The sequence below is a fragment of the Diadema setosum genome, chromosome 12, assembly GCF_964275005.1.
Source record: "Diadema setosum chromosome 12, eeDiaSeto1, whole genome shotgun sequence".
Taxonomy (NCBI): Eukaryota; Metazoa; Echinodermata; class Echinoidea; order Diadematoida; family Diadematidae; genus Diadema; species Diadema setosum.
Genome location: NC_092696.1, coordinates 29,325,724 through 29,349,182, shown reverse-complemented (window position 1 = coordinate 29,349,182; position 23,459 = coordinate 29,325,724). Strand labels below are relative to the sequence as shown.

General features: G+C 36.9%; 1 protein-coding gene across 1 annotated transcript in view; it reads left to right on the top strand.

Annotated features, from left to right (window-relative positions):
- The window catches only part of LOC140235564 (tetraspanin-9-like), a 31,133-nt gene extending 19,545 nt beyond the window's left edge, over positions 1 to 11,588 (top strand). Inside the window, exons 3-7 of the mRNA XM_072315570.1 lie at positions 1,374 to 1,565; positions 3,111 to 3,281; positions 3,652 to 3,792; positions 4,591 to 4,674; positions 10,890 to 11,588. Coding sequence (XP_072171671.1) covers positions 1,374 to 1,565; positions 3,111 to 3,281; positions 3,652 to 3,792; positions 4,591 to 4,674; positions 10,890 to 10,952 — 651 coding nt within the window. The 3' untranslated portion in view covers positions 10,953 to 11,588. The remainder of the gene's footprint in view (positions 1 to 1,373; positions 1,566 to 3,110; positions 3,282 to 3,651; positions 3,793 to 4,590; positions 4,675 to 10,889) is intronic.
- Positions 11,589 to 23,459: the final 11,871 nt, after the last annotated feature.

Below are 23,459 nucleotides of genomic sequence, written 5' to 3'. Positions count from 1 at the left end.
CATAGAGCTCAAGTTCTAGTTATTTCATCAACCACAAGGGATTAGTTGACTGTGGTAACCAGTACCAAGGTAGTCCAGACTGTAAATTGGCAACAGTACTTTAAAGGGATCGTTAAGTTTTGGTTGAAACCTAATTTCGGATTTCTAAGCTTTGTTGATGAGATATTGAGAAACCTCTTATGAAATATGAAAGAGCATATAAATCCAAGACGGATTCAACATTCATTTGATGAAATTTGGTTTTGAAATGGCTGAGATATCTTTATCCAAAATAGCGGCCGTAATATACGGTGGGACCCACTTTTTATTAGGATCGCTTTGTGTTACTTTGTTCTTGGATGTCGCAGCCATTCCAAAACCGATTTTCAGTCTATAAGCTCTGAATTCCTCTTAGAATGGTAATGCTCTGTGGTATTTCACAAGCGGTGTATTGGTATCTCACAGAAAGTTAAAAGCCCAATCCTCATCTTCACCAATACTACGCCACGAGCAGCATTTATGAAGCAAATGGTGCAGAGATTTTACTTTGGTTTTGATATTTGTTTTTATTATTTTTAGGGGGTCATTAAACTATCATATATCTTTAGATATGTTAGTCATAGATTTTACAAGGTGTCTGAAAGAAGAGAAATTCCAGTTTAGTCTGATGGGAAAGAGTAGAGTCTTACACGTAGAGCAGTAAAAATTTCATGCATCCCCATTGGACAAAAATGAGGGAAGATATGAAATTGTGAAATTTTGCTAATTTCTGCAGAACAGCTCTCATGCAGTTTTGTTTTTGTTTTTGTTTTTATGGTGTGTTTTTTGAGAGAGTAATGTTTAAAGGGCAGTCTCAATTCTCAAGGGAAACATTAATCTTCATAGATTATATGAAGAGTTTGTTTGCAAAAACCGATAAGTCCATTTTTGAAGATTTTGAACTACGGTCTCTGTCATAAAGTACAAAACAATACCTTGTAATGATATATTGGTCACTACATATAAAGGTACATTTTTGAAGTTATGGTCAAAAGAAGCAAGAATTTTCTTATTATTCTCTTTATTTTTCTTGACCTTTGATCGCAAATATCTCCATTTGGCAAATATGGACTTATCGGTTTTTGCGAACAAACTCATCATATCTTTTATGAGCACACTGCATTCTTTTCTTCCAACCTTTCACTAAAGTCATAGTCTTTCTGCATTTACTGAATCAACTACATATACTACTCTTGATGACATTTTTCTTTCAAAAATCTTGTACTCAATGTCAGTGGTGGAATAACTGTTTTCTGTTTCACAGTATGATACTACCAGTGAGCATTAAAAGGAGAAATTATCAATTCTTTGGCATGCATTATATGATTTTTTTTTTTTCGTCTGCTTTTTTCCAGGTCTGCGGCATCGTCGTTTTGGCAGTCGGCATCTACGTCAACGTCGTCGATGGCGACTTCGCTCAGATCCTCCCCAGCTTTCCCTTCCTCAGCGCAGGCAACCTCCTGATCGCGTGCGGAGTCATCGTCCTCATCGTCGGCTTCCTCGGATGCTGCGGTGCCGTCAAGGAGAATGCCTGCATGCTGCTCGTGGTGAGTCCACCCCGTCCCCACGCCAAAAGCTGATCATAATCATGGGGGCTGGGAGAACTTGAGGTGCTAAGGGTTAAGGCCAGGATCTCTGTGTAGTAATGATTTGTGCAGTTGTAGTGTGTCACTTGAGAAATCCTCAAAATTATCCTTCTATCAGCTCTGTTTGCTGGTGTTTTCATGTAGGTGTTGTGTTATTAAAGGCATAATTTACCATTTGCAGATGAAGCAAAAACCCAGCATTAGTGCTTCAAAATAGTTCTAAAATGTAAGTTAGAAATAGAAACAACCACTGTAAAAAATTAAAATTGGTAAAATCGATGTTTAGTATTGTTAATTATACAAAATGAGAACAATAGTTACAATGTATGATAAAAATGTTTCCAGACTAAACTGTCTACAATTATGGTTTATTGAGAAAAATACAGATATCTCCATATATTTTAGGCTTTATCGCAAAAAATTTAATAGGAAAAGATGTTTTGTGGAACAACAGACCTACACATTTGCATTAAATGTCATATCTTGAAAAAAAATTTTAATCACGGCTCCCAAAGGTAAACAGGACCTTTAAGCGTCATGGAAAAATCTCACCCAAACTTATGTGTGATTCAGCTCTGTGTGCTGATGTTTGGTATAGTGTAAAGTGGTACCTGCAGGAGAATCTTATTAATACACAAAATGGTACTTTATCAGACTGCCCTCACAACAACAACAACAACAATAACAAGCCCTCACCCCCACCCCCCCCCCCCATGTTTCTGTCCTACTGAAGACAGGTCTGAATCTGTGCCAAGTGCATGGCTTCACACATCATCTGAAAGGTTATCAACTGTTTGACATTTGCCAGAGAAATCATCGGATAAAACAACATCTGCGTTGGCACCCCATGAATGAGGGGGAACACCAGAGGGCGCTTTCCTATTAAGAGCTATGATGCGCCAAAGAGTTGAGAATGAAAACGATGAAGTGCAAATCATTATGCGCTCTTTTACGGGGCCAGGTGTTGTGTGCATGTAGCTGTCTTTCTGACAGTTCTTACGATTTCTATAGAGAGCATCTATTAAAGTGATGATGTCGCAGTCTTTTGTTGAGTGTGGTTTAGCAACCCTTGTGTTCATAGGTATTCGGGCTGTACGTGTGAGGTTGTTTAAAACCAGTTTCCATGACAGTGATTTCACATTTCCGTACTCTATTCATTATGCAAATCTCTATGCACTGTATCACATGATTTAAAGGCATTCAAAGAGGCACAGATTGTTGGTTCCAACTCGGTGTTAAAACAAAAAATTAGAAATATAGAAATGTTGCTATAATATAGCAGAACAGTATTAAAGTAGTATATAAAGATACATGAAATAGATGATAATTTGGGGACCTGAAATTTTACTATGTTGTAATGAGAATTTTGTTATATCTGTGTTTGTTGTAACCTGAGTGCACTATATATACATATTTGGGTTTTTTTTTTCCTTTCTAGCAGGAGATATTGATTTGTGTCTCTCATACTTTTGTTTGTTTGTTTGTTTGTTTGTCTGTCTCCTCCAGTTCTTCTTCCTGCTGCTGCTGATCCTCATCCTTGAAATCGTGGCTGGCGCCCTCGCCTTCACCTACAGGAACCAGGTCGAGGATTTCGTCGTCAAGGACCTGACGGAAGGCATGTCCTCCTACAACAGGTCGCAGTCCATCACCAAGGCTTGGGATGTCCTCCAGTCTGAGGTACGTTAACTTAGCCCCGCCCGGTTTCCTGCTCCCCTTTGGTGGATAGCAGCATTACCCAAAGGAAGTCCTTTTAAGTGTTAAGGTACTGTAGCATAGTGGAGAAGACACCGAACTCCCAATCGAAGGACCCGAGATTGATGCCCGCCCAGTGCTTACATTCTCAGACAAGATTTTCTTACCCACAATGTCCCTCTTGACCCAGGTGTATGAATGCACCCCTGGCAATGCTGGTGGAACAGTGTCAACACTGAAAATATCATAATTGTTAAAGTGATTGTTTGTTTGTTGTTGATATCTACATGTGTGTCCTCTGCGGTCACAAACTAACGAATTGTTCGTCCTTCTTCCGATTTCTTTACCTCTCCAGCTCAAGTGCTGCGGAGTCAACGGCTCCATGGACTGGATGCGTGTCAACGTGACGCTGGCCCCCGGCGCCGCTTACCCAGACTCCTGCTGCAAGGAATACACCGACATGTGCGCCTCGAGGGGTGGCATGCCGTGGGATAGTGTAAGTAGAAAGGAGAAGGGGGTGGGGTTGGTAGGGAGCAAGAGTAAAAAGGAAGAAGAGGGTAGGTTAAAGGCACATGGTCCCGGTGGTTTAGTCAAATGCATACGCGGGCGCACGGCGCAATTTTCATATAGAGACCTACGCTATCGATTCCTCTTTAGCGCTCACGCTGTGACCAACTTCCCCGAGTCCGAAGAAGTCCGATCCACTGTAGTCAATGGTCCGATCACAGTTCGGCTCATGATTCAGCGGAGGGGATGACAGCTTTAGCAAACTTCTTTTGTGATGTCATGATAAGAAACACTATATGCACGCACCCTGGCATTACTACAGACTGCGTGATGGGCAGAGAAGACAACGAAGGCAATGTTACTTAGCAACACCCACGCGCTTTACTCTTAATGACAGTTCAACTTCGGCAATCTTCCTATCAATGCTAATGGTGATCAGCAGTATCATTATCAGCGCCCTCTACACTACCGGGACTATGTGCCTTTAAGAGAGACACATAAGTAGGTTGAGTTTACATGGACTTACTGGTAGAGGTCACAGGTTCAAATCCACTTCTCACCATGTACCTTTGTTTCTAATTCTGATAAATTTTTGATTCACTGTCAGTCAGATTTGTGTGTTTTTAGTTTGTGACCATCAATCTTTTAAAGATCACCTCTTCATTATTCATTACTGCATTGATTTATGACTACACATCTTACATGCAAACATGTATAAAGGTTGAGTATCGTGCTCTTACTTTTGCTTTGTTTATTCACTTCGCCTCTGCATCATTGTCACCTGCAGGGCTGCAAGCAAAAGCTGACCATGCAACTGAGGGACAACATCTACATCGTCGGAGCCATCGGCATTGCATTCGGTCTCATCCAGGTATGCCCCTTATTACCTCATCCTTACCCCGCCACGCCCCAGTTAGCCTCAGTTCCAGACTTCATGCTTCCAAACTACTTTAATTTTCCACTTCACAGACAAGATAAACTGGTTCTGTATAAACACTATACCAATTTAGGGTCTGTTCCAGACCGAATGCTTATAAACCGCTTTCACTTTGAATTGAATTTCATTGAATATATATTTGAATTCTATTGAATATAATTGAATTCTATTGAATATAAATGAATTGAACTGAATTGAACGTGTAGAGGAGATGGGCTCTGGTCCTGTAATGTTAAAAAGCCAATTTAGCCTCTTTTCAGGCTTGGAGTGTTTTCAAACCATATCTCGTTTCCACCTTTAACAAACTAAAATAGGTTGGTTCTGCGATTTTAGGTCTGTAAATACTAGACAGTGGAAAATGGTCAAATGGTCTGAAAAAAAAAAGGTTTGATATTGCCAGGAATTTCCATGGGTATGAAAAATGTTCGAGCAATCATACTTTACAGTGTGCCTTCTACTCACGTGCACTTTACTTTCTCTAAAGATTGCCTTATACATATACTCGAAAACCGATGAACAAACACCCAAGTAATGTCAAAACAGCTAGTCCCTCAAAGCAACTCTCTTCAATATGAATATATGTTGTCTTTTCTGCCATGTATTTGATTTCATTATCTTGTTTTTTTTTCCATTTTTCTGTGTTCCTGTGATTTTAGGGTTTGAAAATAATGATGTCAAAATGTTATTCCATGTTTAACTATAAACAGGGAAATGTGTGTGGGTGTGATGTGTTCTGTTGTTGCAAATACTATACATGTAACTAATGTTTTGTTTTCTACAACAGGTTGAAATTAATGATGACATTGCTGCTATTTTTTTTTCCTCACAGCTTTATTAGTGTGCCTTCTTGTACAAGTATTTGTTTATGCGTGCGTGTGTGTTTTCTTTTATGTGATTTTCCTTGCTTTATAAGAGCATATTGTCTTGGGAAGCATATTTTTCTTGTGGCAAGACATCTAAAAATAACCCAGTCATGTACACGGTGTTGATGATCTGTTACTCTCACTGAAGTATAGTAACAAATTACAGATACCTTCGGAATTGGAGTTTGGACACCTCTGCAATTAGTTTTTTCTCCCAGTCTACATCTTTATGTGAACCGCTTCTCAGCCAGAACTTGAAATCACTGTAGCTTTTATGTACAACCTATCTGACATTCCGCGGGCGGTGGGTTATCCTTGAGTTTTCATGGACGTGCAATGCAGCCACCAATTTGACCAGTAACATTTATCAGAAAGGAGTTTATATAGAGAGGTCATTTTCACCAGAACATTTTTTTTTTCCCCCAGGAGGTGGGGAGTGGGGTTAAATGTAGAGCTGAATTCCATGTATGTGTCTCTGAGCCTCAATGACTATGAGGTAATGGTGTGTATAATTTGCCCTGGTGTCAGATTTGTTTTCACATGAGTATCATCCCGGCAGTGGTTGTTGTATCACAAATTCTCCCCCTCCGTAACCGTCGCATCGACCCTTCTTCCCCTCCCCCCTTTACAGATATTTGGAATGATCCTATCTATGATCCTGTACCTAAGCACCAAGGGGTAACTCGCTGCATGAGACGGCAGTCGTCACGACTACCCCTAAAAACAAAGCAAGCGCAAAAAAGAACAAAAGTAATTGTCGATTGTGGATGAATCCCCTCATTTTCTTTAACCCCCCTCAGCACTTAGATGCACAAATAGAATGATGGGCTGCGCTTGTAAGGTTTTTCCCCCCCGCTGAAGTAGTTATAGCTCTCGGTATGACAGAGAAGAAGCGGCTGATCCTAAGGAGCAAGGCTGCAGGGTTTGGCTTGTAGTATTTAGAGACACCATAGCTCACACCACCGAGGGACTGACGTGCCGCTGCCTTGTACATGATGCAGGTGATGCAAGAGTTTGTGGCTCTTGGGGGAAATGTGAGCTGCCAGCTAGTTGGATTTAAACAAAGTGACACTTTCATATCAGATAACAGAGACTTATTGTAATTAAATTTGATGATCATGTTTAATTTAGCACAAAAATGTTGGGTGGGAGGTGGGGGGGGGGGGGACTTTTGGGGACATTTATTCACATGACAAGTAAGCCACAGATACAATTAGAATCATGGGTGGCAGAGTACTTGATTGACGGTAAATTTGTATAAGCAGATGACATCACTGTCCATAGTTCCTGTCTTGGAATTCAGCTCTTGGATTCAACTTTGACAGATGAAAGAAGAAAATAATTCATTTTTTTAAATCCCAAAATTGATTGCAATTACCAATTCAATGAACTACAATTTTGCCAGTGATTAAAACTAAATTTGTGACTGTGCAAAATTGCCCGGGGACATTCGAGTGTTTGTGGCTGAGTGAGGCGAGAACAGGATGTGAACGGCGTGCATTCATGCGCGACGTGACTTCAGTGCAGTAGTGAAGTAATGTCTCCTATAGCGGCTGCAGCTCACACGATCCCCACACGGCGGTCGACTGTCCCACAGCCCCTCACGAGTTGGAGACACGGCCCGGCTCGTCCCGTGTTCGCGGACCACGGCTAGAGAGTACCATGCATCGAACCTCACCTAAACAATGTTTTGCTCCTTTTCCTTCTCCTCCCCTCCCTCTCCGTTTTCTCTTCATGCATACCCCTCCCGTCTCGTCCTCGCAGATTTTCGGAATGATCTTTTCGCTGCTCCTCTACATCCAAGTCAAAGGGGAATGAGTAGCTAGTCCTCCTTCTTCGCCCCGTTTCTCCGCCAAGCAATCCCCGTCAAATACTCCTGCGTATGTCAGTCCCTCAATCCAGACAACACTGCTGCACCCCCGCCCTGCCCGTGTCATGCTGTTGTATTGTTCCGCCTGATTCTTGCCTGTGCATGTCCATGATTGTATTTTTGTTTTCTTTGTATGATCTTTCTTTTCTGATTTGATATTATTGTTATCAGTATAAAACAAAGGATAAAGAAATACTGTCAAGCAAAACTGCCTTCTGGGGTAGGTCTTCTTCCTCAACAACTCAAAACAAAAGATATCAAAAAAGGAAACTGATACTCTCAGGAGATATGGCAGTTTTGTATTGCCTGGATATAGCCAGATATTGGACTGTACTATATCAGTGGTAGGGGTGATATCAGAAGCTAAAAAATGCAGTTGACACCATTCCCTTTGATATTCAGTCTGGGGAAAAGGATTTTGTTCTTTTCTGTAAATTATATCATTATTTAAAGCATTTTGACTCATTGTAAGGGAATAAAAATGGTGATTATAATGAGGAGTTACAATACCACTTTTAAGAGAGTGGGGGGAGGGGGCCATTTGAAAAGTTGAGGGGAAAAAAAAAGTATGAATTGTGCATCGCAGGAAAAAAAATATATATATTTGTACTGAAGAATTCATGCAGTTGCAGAAAATCTCATATATGGAAAGGATGCATACGCAATCAAGTTGTTGCAATTTCACAAGAAAGTGAGCTCAGAGATATAAAAGCTCACTTTCTTGTGAAATTGCAACAAGAAAGTGAGCTCAGAGATATAAAAGTAGGTCAGATATACATGTAAAAGTAGGTCAGATATAAAAGTAGGTCAGATAATGATATCAACAATTATCGCCAGTATGTGTCAGATACAACCGCATAAACTTGTAAAAGACTTAAAAATCAGAAAACATTTTCCTGATCATTGTCGCCTGTCTATGTGTCTTGTGGCTTCACAATTTCAAAATCAGTGCTGTAAAACAGCTTATTAAAGGAAAACAGTAATTGGCAATTTTAAAACATTTTCGGTTTCAGAATCTGTGCAATGCACTCCCTCAAAGATGTTTGCTCTGCATCATATGGGACTTTTAAAGTTTTAGAGTAAATTTAAAAGTAAAAATGGAGGAAATTTTAAAAATGGAGGAAATTTTAAAGTAAAAAGGGAGGGAAGAAGGTAGTGTTTAGTCTTTTTTAAAACAATGCATATTCCTGAAAGAAAGATATTATTCAGAAGGGTGAAGGTTCAGGTGTAAGTTTCTTCAATTGTTTCCCTCTACAAATTAAATTTGTTAAGATCTCAACTGCTGATCTGTAAATTAACAAACATGTCATGGAAAAAATTTACAGATCAGCAGTTGAGATCTTAACAAATCTAATTTGTAGAGGGAAACAAATTGAAGAAACTCACACCTGAATGCAGATTCCTATAGCCAATTGTTAAAAAACAATCCACTGACTTCCATATAGAAACATTAAAAGCTTGTAGAACATTTTCATCCAGGAATCTGAGTTTTAACCCATTGAGGATGGGCTGATTTTGCCTACAATGCACATTCCCCATAAAGACACCTGCCACAGTATACTTGAGACTACAAAGAGTTGTAGTCTTCGACGGGTTAATGTTTATTTTTCTATGGGGGGGGGGGGGGTAGTTCAGATTATGCCCTTATGTTTTTACAGTGAAATTGCGAGTGTGATATAGCAATGCTGTTATTGTTTTCGGTTTGTCTGCTTGCAGTTAAGATGACTTAATTTTGTATGTGGACATTCCCCAAGTGTTGAGAAATGCACTACAAAGTGAGCATGTGCAACCCATTTATGTTCTTCTTCTTAGATGCAACCAGTGGTTGATTGTTTTTTCCCCACCCCCTTTTTCTTTTGAACAGAATAGATTTGACTGTCAGTAGATTATGATGCATGTTATGTGTGATACCTCTGAATGAATGTTTGTTTGTTCTATTTTTGTTCTTTATAAAAACATACCAATTAATAAGTAAATGAAATGGAAATGAGTAGAAATGTCATATACTGTAAAGCTAGAAACGTTCCCAGGCATTTTAATTTTGCTCATTTTGCGAGAGCCCGGATTTGCAAAATTCAAATGAATGCAAAACTTCTTGCCTATGGCAAGTATGTGCCCTGAATGCCAGTAGCAATTCTTGAAAGGTCGTTGGCTCCGATTCACAAAAATTTCATGTCGCGAATACATCTTGATTTACAGTACTGTCCATTGTCATGCAGTGCCTATCCAAAACTTCAAACACCCTGAATGTTTTGTTCAATTTTCTGTAGAAGTCACACCCCCCCCCCAAAAAAAAAAAATAATAATAATAAACACATACATGCATACATACATACATAAAAGAATAAATAAATAAATAAATAAATAAATAAATAAATAAATAAATAAATAAATAAATAAAAAAAGATAAAGAGTGAGAAGCAAAAACGAAAAACTAAACATAAACATGAAACCATCATATTTGGCACAACCACACATGGCTTATCGTAAACTATCTGTCTTTGTATCATCTTCGCTGTACAAGAACCAATCTCCATATACCATCTAGCTCCTGAAGACAGATTGCTTGCTGTATATACACCTTGTTATGCCCCTGCCCTGTTTGATATGTGTCTTTGATATTTCCCTGCCTTGGAGAGATTTTATATTTGAAACAGGAGGCAATATTTTGACATTTTTTAAAGTTTGTTTTGAAAATATTGACAGAGTCCAAAGATTTACTCATTAGAATTAAAAAAATAAAAACCCACACACACACCTCAAAATGAGATATATATAAGAATAAACATTGGATGTACAAATTATTCCAAAATAATGTTCTGTGTTCACTCAGTTCAGCTCCCAGATATCATTAAAGTATCCCCGGGAATGAATGCGATGAAGCGCATCTTTTTTTTTTAGCAGGGAAAGTTTTGAATAATGATTTAATCTCATGCATCTCTTTGTACTGGCATAAAGGACAATATTATGTACTTTGGCACAAGCTGTGATAATCTTTCTCAGTCTGCCAATACAAGCAATAGGTATTTGTGATTAGTCCTGAAACATTCTGTGTCTCAGCTGCTGCATGTTACTAGATGTTCTATAGTGTAGCTGTTCTTCTGGAAAATAGATTTATTGCATTGCCTTTAAGTTTTATGTTATATCTCTGTATTTCCTTTTATGTTCTGTTTTTGCTTTTGCTTGTTTTTAATTATTTTTTTTTTTTTTGAATTCCTGTACAGGTTTGAATTCCCATGCCTGGATTGATCATGTTTTGTTTTCAGTTTTTCTTTCTGACGCAGCGCTCCCACAATGATTTCCTGCATGAAAATTTAGTGCGAATGAGTATGACTTGCTTGTTAGTCCGTCCTTTCAGTACTGGTTGTCATGGTAACCATTTCGTTCTCTCTTTTTCTTCCAATTTTTGTCCTCAGGTCATGGGCCTTGTGTTTTCTATGTGCCTCTACTGCTCCATAAGGGATGGAACTAAAGCATAAGTAATGGATCACCAGTTTCAATACCGCGGGATTTTTCAACAAGTGTGCACAAAAAAAAAAAAGTTTGAAACAAAGTGTGAACAAATAGGGCTATTTGTTTGATTGTTTTATGCATTTGATAACAGGAATGTGGGCACATTTCGGTTAGTTGGTTTGAGTTGATTTTGGGGGTATCTTTTTTTTTTGTTTGTTTAATTGAAATGTTTGGATTACCTTTACTGTGTTTAGTAAGAGAACCTTGTTGTTTTGATGCAGCTACCATCTTGCTGAAGCTTAAAGTGCCAATCTATCTCACTTCCCTGTTACACACACGCACATACATGCAACCCATGGATGTGATGTCATGAATGTTTGTGTGTGATGGTACAGACAAATGTCCATGCCATCGGCGTACTGTGAGATGACAAATGTTTTTTTATGCACATAGAAGGCAATAGCTTCCATCACCTTCAACACAAAACACTAAAATTATTCACCTTTTATGGAATAAGAACAAAATTCTTGCTTATGTTTCTTTCTGTTTTTATGTATGACAAGTTATTTGACAGGGTGATTGATATATTCAATCTTCTTTTCCTGGTGTTGTTCTGTGTTTTTGTTTCAACCGCAGCTACTGGTAGAAATCCATATCATTCCCCCGAAGTTATGATGCAAAGCATTTCTGTGCTAAGCACTGGCCCACAGTCCCTACAAAAGTGTCGATATTTTTCAAGTTTATGCTGCCTCCACTCAACAGAAACAAATATGTGATTGTTACCAATTTATTAAAGAAGGGATATAATACAGCCCAATAATATTTGTTTCATTTTTCTTGTGATATCTGCCCAACTTCTTGTTATGCTAACTGTCCCCTGTGGTACTTTGTTGACCGTATCTGAAGCGATACAATGTTTGAAATAATCCTTTTAAAAGTATAGCTATCTGGCCAAGTTATTCAGGCCTTCTAGAATAGCGCCCCCCCCCCCCCCCTTGTTAAATTTATCACATTATGCAATTCACATTACCGATGTTATTGTCAAGGTTTTCAAGTTTTTCCAACCTGAAATCGTATCTTACTTCACCGAACAAGGTGTTTGTATCTTCAGGGACAGCTTAGCACTTGCCTCGTTGCCATTGCACAGTTTTCAGGAAAAGTTACAAAATATTAAAAGGAGAGTTTTAAAGACACAGAGAGGCTATCAGGAACTGTCTAATACATATCACAGAAATATACAAAGAGGCTGTATTGTGTATTTTTTTTTTTTTTGTGCTACTTATTTTTCACTATATTCATTGAGCTGTAGTTTTTTTCTAATGTTTATATTGTATAGTTGCTATTACTGTATGTGTATGTCGTAGGTGTACCTTCCATAATAGACGAAGAATCACATTTACTGTACCTGTAAAAAAGAAAAGAAAAAAAAAACACAAAGAGAAGAAGAAGAAGAAGAGAAATGGGGCATCCTGGTATCCCATTTGATTCTTTAAACATGCTTATGAGGGTCAGAAAGTGTCATAGCGCCCTCTACTGAGGAGTTGATGCACTGTATACCAGAGGCATGATTATTTTGTAGGTGCTCTTTTTTTTCTGAACTTTGAAGACTTTTGGCTGAACCTTTTTTTCATGATTTCACTGTCTTTCCATTTTACACATTTCTAAGGATTTTTCAATATTTTTTTTCAACAAATTTTTTTACAGAGGCACTTTATTTCATCTTTTCTATCATACTTACTCTTTATAGAATGATGTATGTACAATATAAAGCCGATGTAGAATTCTTCAGGGTGACGTCATACGTAGGACAGACTTTGCATGTATATCTGGATAGAATTCTGAATACTTGTAGGGAAGTATATGGTGTATGTGTTTTTGTTCATCTTTCTGTATTAAAAGTGATCTTGTAGAGAAAAACAAAAAACAAAAAGCAAACTTGTTTTGTGTGATCTTGGTGTGAATAATTAAATGTGTAATCCTAGCGAGTGCTTGTTTTATATATATATATATATGAAGAGTTTGTTTGCAAAAACCGATAAGTCCATATTTGCCAAATGGAGATATTTGCGATTAAAGGTCAAGAAAAATAAAGAGAATAATAAGAAAATTCTTGCTTCTTTTGACCATAACTTCAAAAATGTACCTTTATATGTAGTGACCAATATATCATTTAAAAGGTATTATTTTGTACTTTATGACAGAGACCGTACTTCAAAATCTTCAAAAATGGACTTATCGGTTTTTGCGAACAAACTCTTCATATATATATATATATATATATATATATATATATATATATATATATACACATATACATACATATATATATGATATACATGTATATATGTATATATATATATATATATATATATATATATATATATATATATACTGTTGAACCTCTCGTATCCGGACAAGTCAGGACCGCGGCTCATCCGGATAAGGGATTTGGCCGGATACGGGAGACTCAATGCTTTATACATGTACATATGAAGAGTTTGTTTGCAAAAACCGGTAAGTCCATATTTGTCAAATGGAGATATTTGCCATTAAAGGTCAAGAAAAATAAAGAGAATAATAAGAATTTTTTGCTTCTTTTGATCATAACTTCAAAAATGTACCTTTATATGTAGTGACCAATATATCATTGAAAAGGTATTATTTTGTACTTTATGACAGAGACCGTACTTCACATTCTTCAAAAATGGACTTATCGGTTTTTGCAAACAAACTCTTCATACAGTATATATATATATACATATAATCAACCTTGCCTAGGTCGAGTCTATTTTGACTGTGAAAAAATAGCTTTGATTTAGAGAAAATTTGACTAATGAGGGATTAAAATTAATAGGATTATAGAGAAAAGAGGACTTGAAAAGACCTTCCACTTAGGAGATTATTTGACTTTCGTGAGGTCAACTTAAGCAAGGATGACACTAAAGGCGTAAGAAATAATGACAGGATGCCACATTGATTGTTAGGCGCTGCATGTATCGACATTTATCTCCCTCATACAGCTCTATTGAATGAATACACATTTAAATTTTATACATATGGATTGATAAAGATATTAACATAAGCAGAGGTGTGTACTGGGATAGAAATGCGCCCCCCCCCCCATTTAATTTTGTAAAGGTGCCTCCCCTTTAAGGAATTCCTGGATTCACCCCTGTACTTGGAGTGAACACGATATCAACATGATACATGTATTTTTTAAACATAGTTGATGATTATGAATCAGAAAACGATGGAGGACTGTTACGTCAATTAATTGGAGGTGTATAGTTACAGGAACATAACGATGGTGGAAGAATTGAGTAATGACAAGCAGATTATTGACAAACATAATTATTTTAGTAGAGTGTATTTACCTGCTGGCAGATGTGTGTGTTGCTTTGTTTGGTTGCGGCTCTCTGTTGCGTAATGGGGAGGGATCATTTCTAAATACCCGTTGGTGCTGGAAATGATGGTGTGTGCGGTACGTGTCTAGCAGGGTTTGCGTCTGATCTATGATGGCGGCTCATATAGGGGTGGGGTGGATTGATAATAACTCATGTGAGTGTGGAAAGATTTTTGGGGGGATGGGGGTTGGGGGTATAGGAAAATGGGCGTTCTGGTGGTCACTACAATTATTGTACCAGTATCTGTCTTTAATAGCCCATTGAAGGACAAGTTCACTTACATAATTATACATGTGAACAGATTAAAAGTTTGAGGAAAATTCGTTAATCCAATTAAAAGTTCTAAATCTGCGGATTGTTTTTTAATCTTAAAAAAAAATCACAAAATTTCATTATTTTTTTTTTCTTTTTTTTTTTTTTTTCTTTTTGAAAAGCACTCATTTCCTCTACTTATACTGACGTATGTTAAGGATGATATTATTCTCCCTAGCTGCCTTCGGAAAAGGTACAAGTCAAGTGCTCTTTTATAATGTAAGAAAAGTGAAAAACGTTGAGTATTCTTTATATTTACTTTATATTGTTCTACACATGTGACATCACAAACACTGTAGTAGTCATCTCATCCAGCGATGGCGGAACTGAAACTTTAAACAATAATGATATTGAACGGAAAGCCCAATTTTCCACAAATTGTCACTGATGTGTTCTATTGCTGCATTCATTCAAAATCAAGGTAATTTCAAGGTCATTGTGTGTGGGTGACAAAGATAATGTTGGTACCAGTGATGTTGGTGGAGAAAATGATGTAGAAGACGAGTACAATGACGCAATGATAAAAGGCAAAAAAGAAATGATGCTTACTAGTGATGGTAATGCTGATGATGTGAGTGCAATGGTGATGATGTTGTTGACTGTTGTGCGATGATGATTAGTAATGATGGTGATGATGATGATGATGATGATGATGATGATGATTACAGTGATCATAATAATGATCATAGTGAAAATGACTTTAAGTATTGTCTGACCTGTCCAACTCCCCACCCCCCCCCCATTCTCGATGTAAAGAAATAAAATATGAACTTCACAGTAAGCTTTCATTTAAGTAATACATGTATTCCTTTTAATGAAAGAATTAGGCGCATTTACTCGACATACTACTATGATGTACAATGTATCGTTCTCCCAGCATTCTGAAGGAGCCCTGTCAACCTTTCGATCTCCGAGAAAATGAAGGCAGTACTTTATCAAATTCTGAAAAATTATTATTATCTATATCGATCTAATGAATGTGACGTCACAGATTGTTGTACAGTACCTATCTAGAGAGGGCGCTATATCTAATTGAGCACCACGTTTCAAAAGCATCTTAACCCTCAGCTGAATGGATTGTCCGATTTTTTTTCTTTCAAATTCCAAAAAGTTTTACCAGTCTTTCTACACTCACACACACACACTTTCCCCAACCGCCCTCTCTCTCATCCATGATCTCCTCCTTTCTCACTCAAACTCTCTAGTTTTAATAACAGTAACCTAAATATTATGTTTTATATTTTTCGATTCTGCTCATTGACAGGGCCTATACTTTCCACTTGAATGTATCAATTTTACTGCTGCTCGCTTTCTGCTTTCTCGGTATGTCCTTTTTTTTTTGAAACGCAAAGACAGTCGTTGCATGTAGTGCACCATTCACAGACGTATTACATTGGTAAGTACTTTAACGAGTAAACATGAAGTGCGATTTCGCTCCATTTCAAGTCTGCTCCAAACTTGTCAAAGTATGTAGGCTAAAAAAAAAAAAGAAAAATATATATATATATATAAAACTTAAACGAAACATCAAAAATTCAAAATATAGCATTCAAAATCGGATATGAAGTTGAAGAAGAAAGAAAGTATGTAGTGAAAATTAAAACAACAACAAAAAACTATGATACTTTTATGTGTATCATAAAAAATAACAATAAAAAAACTTTGAGCCTTGTAACCACGTAACGTAAGTTAGAGTAAGTTATAACAAAAAAAATGACATTATTCCTTCTGTACTTTTAAATTATAGGCGATTTCGACCAAACTCTGCTCCTTGCAAACATTACCCTATCTCATAAATATTGCAAATTTGACAAATTTGCTCTCAGCCAGTCAGACGCTTCATGAAATGTCCCCCCAAGGAAACTTCTGCCATTCCGTTCGTTTGCAATGCCTGGATTTGACCATGTACAATAGTTGCCATGACTATACATAGTCAACTTCAACGTGGAATGGAATTACTTCTCTCTGCACAGACGATTACATTTCTTTATTCCGAACATCTGACGAAGGTTCGTTAATCCGAAAGTGACTTTAATTTATTCCAAAGGTTCATTATTCCGAAGGTTCGTTATCCCGTAGGTTTGTTGAGAAAACAATAGGGTTCGTAATTCCGAAGAATCGTTAGTAGTAAGCACGAACTTAAAAAAAAAAAAAGATAAAAAATAAAAAATAAAAAATAAAAAATCCGGATAAACGAACCTCATTTCATTTTCGCATTAATAAACCTTTGGAATAACGAACCTAATTCACTTTTGGATCGAAGAACCTTCGGAATAACGCCCCCCCCCCCCCCCCCCCAAAAAAAAAATAGTCTTATTAAAAATCCCTACAATTGTATTTCATTCTCTGATTGAGGGACATCTAGGTAGAGGGAAATAATATTTATGTTTTGGAATAACGAACCTTCGGAATACGAACTTTATTTCATTTTCAGATTAAGTATGACCTTTGGAATAACGAACCTAATTCACTTTTAGATCAAAGAACCTTCGGAATAACGAAAAAAAAAAATCTTAATAAAAATCCCTACAATTAAATAGATTGTATTCCATTTTCTGATTAAGGGACATCTAGGTAGAAATGTATGTTTTGGAATAACGAACCTTCGGAATACGAACTTTATTTCACTTTCGGATTAATGAACATTCGGAATAATGAACATGACCGAGTCCATCAAGCTACCCAGGAGGCCAAAGATTTAAATCATACTCTTCCTACTAGCAGGTGACTGTGTGGGTGAGACGTGTGACTATCTGCTACAAGTTATCATGTCTTCTTTTGTCACAGTACATGTATGTCAAGCACAAAAAACAGTTCCTTGAGGAAAAGGCAAATTACAACAGTGTGCTTGCGGCCAAGGGATGAACGTTTCGTAGGCGGCCGCTGATGGCGCTATTACACATCTCTCATAAGATGAACACACGAATGGCCTGTACAATCAACAGATTAGTTATAATTAAAACATCGGCATGATCTTTATATCTTTATATATTTATTCCATGATTTAGCGTTTCTGTATTTTTACTGGGACATTGAGCGGCAAATGAAGTTCTTACTGTCAATTCCGCTCTGGTTTTCTTTAACTCTCCCCTGTTCCGCGCTCACAAAAAAAAAAAAAAAAGAAAAAAAAAAACATTCTAAATGCAGCACTTACTTTACACTCAAAGTTTTTAATACAAATAATAGGTATACTAACATTGCTGTCATATGGAAGAACAGAGACATTGTTTTAATAGTATGGATTCACAGTTTCAAGTTCACCCTAAATTTCATTTAAAGACTTTTCATTGTTATTTCTATAGTCATTACTGTATTTGATTATTTGAGAACAGCGATCTTATAAACTCATCACTTCAGTCTATAACCATATTCTATATAAATTCTGAATGGTAAACAGGAAGGTCCTGCCCAAATTATATCTTTGTTTCTGATATTTGATCTTAAATTAAAAGGATGTTACTTTGATAACCTATAGCTGCCACTCTAAAATCATGCAGGCCTACTGAGAACTTTCAATGTTATCATATACTGAATAGTAATTGTTTGCTTTTGTCTAAACCTTTAGTATGTGAACTTAAACTGCAATATAAAGAAATTCATTAAAGAAACACATACACACACACACACACACACACATAATTCCTATGTTTAATTTCATTTAATTGTAAATTGTAAGAAGTTAGGTGACGAAAACATAATGTATTGGCGCTACTATATATTCACTATCGGAAAAAGTTACGTTGCGTTCGGAAAAACAACAACGAAAACAACAACAAAGATGAGATCCATTATTCTGAGAATGACGGTAAAGAGGCCTATCGTGTTTTAAGAATCATCGGGAAGTGGTAATGTGCTGTGAAAATAGAAATAGTTTACTATTACTTTTAATTGCTTTCTGATGATAGATAAGTATAATAATAGGGACGACGGAAGCTCAAAGATACATCATTCAGAACGAAGGTATAAAAGGTATATGATGAAAATGTTACTTTTCGACTATAAGCTGCATTAATATTATAGAGTCCTTTGCCAACCACTAACATTTTGGAATCTGTCATTTAAACAGTTGTATTTGCACTTACCGAGTGAAGTTAACACAGTTAATATGGTAGCGTATCGGTATATCCGTTACGCCGAAGATATTTTGTCACCAGTATCTATATCACACGAAAAATACCTCTCTTATTAGGCATTTCTCTTTGGGCTAATCTTTGGTAACAGTCACTTAAAGTAATGAAAGGACTTCCCTTCTGGTTAAAGTAAGTGTAGAATTAAGGTTATTTTTCCTAACGGCTGTACAAGAAAGACAACACATGAAGATCAGGATAAGCGTTGCTGCGTTCTCTTTCTTCGCCACATCCGGATTTAATTAAGTACGTGAAGACGTCTGCGAACATGCGAGCCCGCTCTTACATTGCATATATTTATATCGGCTGTGTCGTGTGTTCGGTGAGCTGAAAGAAAAAAAAAAGGGGGGAAACTAATCTCAACAAACTTCCAAGGACGTAGGAAATTTCAAAACAACCTGTCCTCTGAGGATCATAACTGATTTTCATCAAAATATCGGTAAGTCAGCTCGCTACGTACCCAGTCAGGGGTGTAGTAATCATGTTGCATGAACACAGTCTGCGCTTTCATTATGTGATGGAGTAATTCGATGTTTACGCATGATATTCCCGAGACCCACGGTGCATTCAGAAGCGTTATAAACTGTCTCAAAAGTTTCAAGTGTGATAGGTGTTGATAATTGTTTGTTCCGATATTGTTATTCATGAAATGTTGCAGTAGACTCACTTTGCATATCCTACAGCGAAACTAATGAGTGCTAAAGTACAGATGAACGCACGAAAATACGACTAAAAGTAAAGCGTATGTGAGCATAAAACATGTAAAGTAGATGTTGACTACAATTATGTTTGTTTCCTTTATGTTAAAGGTCATATTTACCTCTGGGAGCAGTGATATAAAAATTTTTAAGATATTACATTTGATGCATATTTGTAGGTCTGTTATATCGCAAAACATCCTATCATATAAAATGTTTGCAACAAAGCCTAAAATGCAAGGAGATATGAGTATTCATCTCAACAAACCATAACTGTATAGACGTGTTAATCTGGAAACATTTTCATTATAAGCATTGTTCACATTTTGTGTATTTAACAATACTTACCATTAATTATACGGATTCAAATTTTTACAGTGTTTTTTTTTTTCTATCCCTAACTCACATTTTAGAACTATATAGAGAAATCATCTGCGAATGGTAAATTATGCCTGTAATCCATTATAGGTGAAAATACGATTTCTTTTATGAAGAATAAATTCAATCATAATTAGCGGTGTCAGATTGACCAAGGTCTTTTTTTGTGATGTAGGCCTACTCGTTGTTTGTTTGTTTGTTTGTTAGTTTTATCTCAGCTATCGTCAGCAATGTTCGAATCACGGCGAATTTCAATAGCTTTTTAAAATCATGTGAATATTGCAGATTCTTTTTAAACTCCTATAATGTTCTTTTTCTTTTGACTGTTTTGGGATCTACACCGTGATAATATTGTTTTGTAAATAAAGTCTGGTTGATAGTTTGATCGAAAATAACATTACCTTCTTTCTATTACGATACCGTATACATATACGGGCAATATAAGCAGGGGCCATAGAAAGGGAATGAGGGGCTCTCCCACTCCCCCCCACCCCCTAAAAAAAAGGGGGGGGGGATAAAGCGAAAAAAGAGGAAAACCGGAAAACACGGGGGGGGGGGAGGTAACTTTCGAGGGAGGGTTACTTCCAAGAAATTCTGCCCTTAGAAGCAATACACCTTACTCCTCCCTATACACTATAATATAGTTTATAGGGAGGAGTAAGGTGTATTGCTTATGATATACCAAACTCAGGGATTGATAAAGTGTAGACATGATTTTAAAGAAAATTAGTGGGCATTGTAGGGAAAAATACTGTGGTGTTTTTATTCAAATAACTATAAGAACAACAAAGAAGCACACATAACATAAAGAAGTGCCAATAATACACACAAACATACTGGTGGGGAGGGGTATAATCATATTTCACAACTTCAGAATTAATGCTCTCATGAAATTATTTACCTAACAATATTTCAATTTAATTTTCTTCACTTCCGAAGCATAAATAACATACATGTATTCACATCATTATAATCATATTTCAATTAAAGATACGATTTCTGGATGATTCATAGACTCTAGATTGTTTCAGTAAATTTTGATCAGTTCAGAAGCATTTAGACCACATATTCAAACCATTCACACCACTATGAATTCTTGAAAGTTTATAATCCAAGGTCTCCAAGAGACGGTTTCTATATTACAAAAATTATACACGTCAACGAATTCGAAGTTTGAAGCAAGAATGTACTGAGTATACGAACGCCCCTATAAACCCCCGACACATCGAGTTGACGCCAGAAGCGGGATACATAGAACTCATTATAGCGGTAGCGGGAGATTTAGTTAGGCAGTCCATCACTTCCCAGCCGGTGAGTCATGGGGTAGGGTTGGGTCCCGCTAACGTCGAAAACACAGCCCCCAGAGGAAGTTCGCCTCAAATCGAACTTCCCCCAACAAACAAGGCAGAACAGAAATAAAACAGTATACAAAACGAAAACAAAAACAAAACTACTTTAGGATTTCGCAAGTCGCTGAAATGTCAAGTTCATGCGAGATGAGTAACATTTTCAGTTCCTCTATGGATGCGCCTTTTTCTTGGACTTGGTTCATGTTTTATATATCCTTTATGTTTTCTCCTCAGTGTATATAAGTATTCACATGATAATATACTATGTTGTCAGTATAGAACCGCAGGTACGTGGACCAGTTATCGTCTTAGATATTTCACCTCGATTAATATTGTGGCAGCTATATATGTCAGTATTATATCTAATATAGTTATAGCGGTACTATAGTAGCAGGTTGTTATTGTTGTACCGATGGTGAATTTAGATTGCTGAAATCAATGACGCTTTATCGGTATCTTTTTGTCTTCATATTACTTTATTGCTATTACCATGTCGTGATTTGATTGATTTGAGTTGATTTCATATCTGCATTCCTCTTTCCTAAGAATATGACAGAAAGCCAATTGAACAAATTTCTCAAGTAATTTAAGAGTGAGTTACAGTTGTACATTGATACACAGGATGATGATTAACATAAATGAACAACACAGCTTTTTATGTGGAATGATTACGAGCGGGGGGGGGGGGATTTACGCATTAATTGAAAATAAGATGTCATGATCATTTACCATGTCGTGATCATCACCGCCATCGTTATCCTCAGCAATGTCGACATAATCTCATCATAATGACATTGTCATGATCGATAGCACTTCGAGCGTGCCTGTATCGTGTGTATAGTGGCACTGAATTTGTCTCGTATAGGATGTAGACACTTAGTTCCCATGACTGTGCTTCTCACACTTAATGTCATAGGATAGCTGCTGACTGGCACATGCGCTATTTGCACATTTCCTGAAAGGGGTAATTTGTTATAAGTGGTTATCTTCCGTGTAATACAAGTTGCACAACGATCCTTGTGTGCGAAAATAATTGATATCTGTTAAATTACAAGCATTTTGATGATGGTCGAGGTTTTACGTCTTTGGTGGCAGGAAGCGCATAGAAAAATTAGAATAATCAAATATGAAATGAGGCAAGTATATCTAGTGCACTTGCTGAAATACTGAGCCGGGTAGCCCTTGCATAATATGCATTACAAATCGCTAAAAAAAGCCACTTCCTCCTCCCCCATGCATTATAAAGGACAAGTTCAAGCAATATTAGTAGAACACATCAGTGAGAGCTTGAGGGCTCGTAAAATCCGTTTAGAAGTTATGAATATTTAAAGTTTTTTGCGCAGTCAAGACTACTAAAGCTTGTGGACGACAAGACTACTATAGCTTGTGATGTCACATTTTTTTTTAATTAAAAAAAAACATAAAGAAAATTCAACATATTTTCACTTTTATCTCGCATAATAAAAGAACGCTGGACTTGCCTCTTTCAAAAGGCAGGGGGAATAATAATACCCGTAACATAGGTCAGTGACAAGTCGAGGAAATGTGAACTTTTTTCACAAAATAACATTTTGTAAAATTCTCTTTACATTTTCCTATATCGTTCTACGCATGTGACATCATACACTGCAGTAGTCTTCTCATCCAGCAGTTACTGCGCAGATACTTACAAAATTCATAACTTTTGAACGGATTGTCCGATTTTCCCCAAGCTTCAGTGATGTGTTCCACTAAAATAGCTGCATTCACTCAATTCACATGTATATTATGAAGGTGGACTTGTCCTTAATTATATTAATTTTTCGTCATAATCATCATGGAGTACAGTGATCTCAGTCAGACCTTCTCAGATGATTTCATCCGAACGGCTTCGTACAAGAGCAGTTTTACAACAGTTACTGTTGTTTGTTCTTAAAAGAAAGGGGAAAAAATAGAATGATATTTACTGCAGATATTATTCTATTCTTTCTTTTTCTCTTGTTTCTTTTTCTTTCTTTTTTTTTTTTAAGAACATCAACTCCTGCTCTTGGGTTTCATCATTTTTTTTTTTTCATTTGCCTCTTCCTGTTGACTTTTTCTCTGACGCTATCACTTAAATATGTCTTTGAAGAATCGCTGTACGACCTGATTAAAAAGAGGGCACAAAATAAACCAGTGTTTTATCCTGTGACTGCAGGCTTATGGCTGATTGGTCCTGCGCAAATCCTACGGATATTTCAAACTCGAGCATTCATTGCAGATCCGCTTGGGATGCGAAATGTTTTT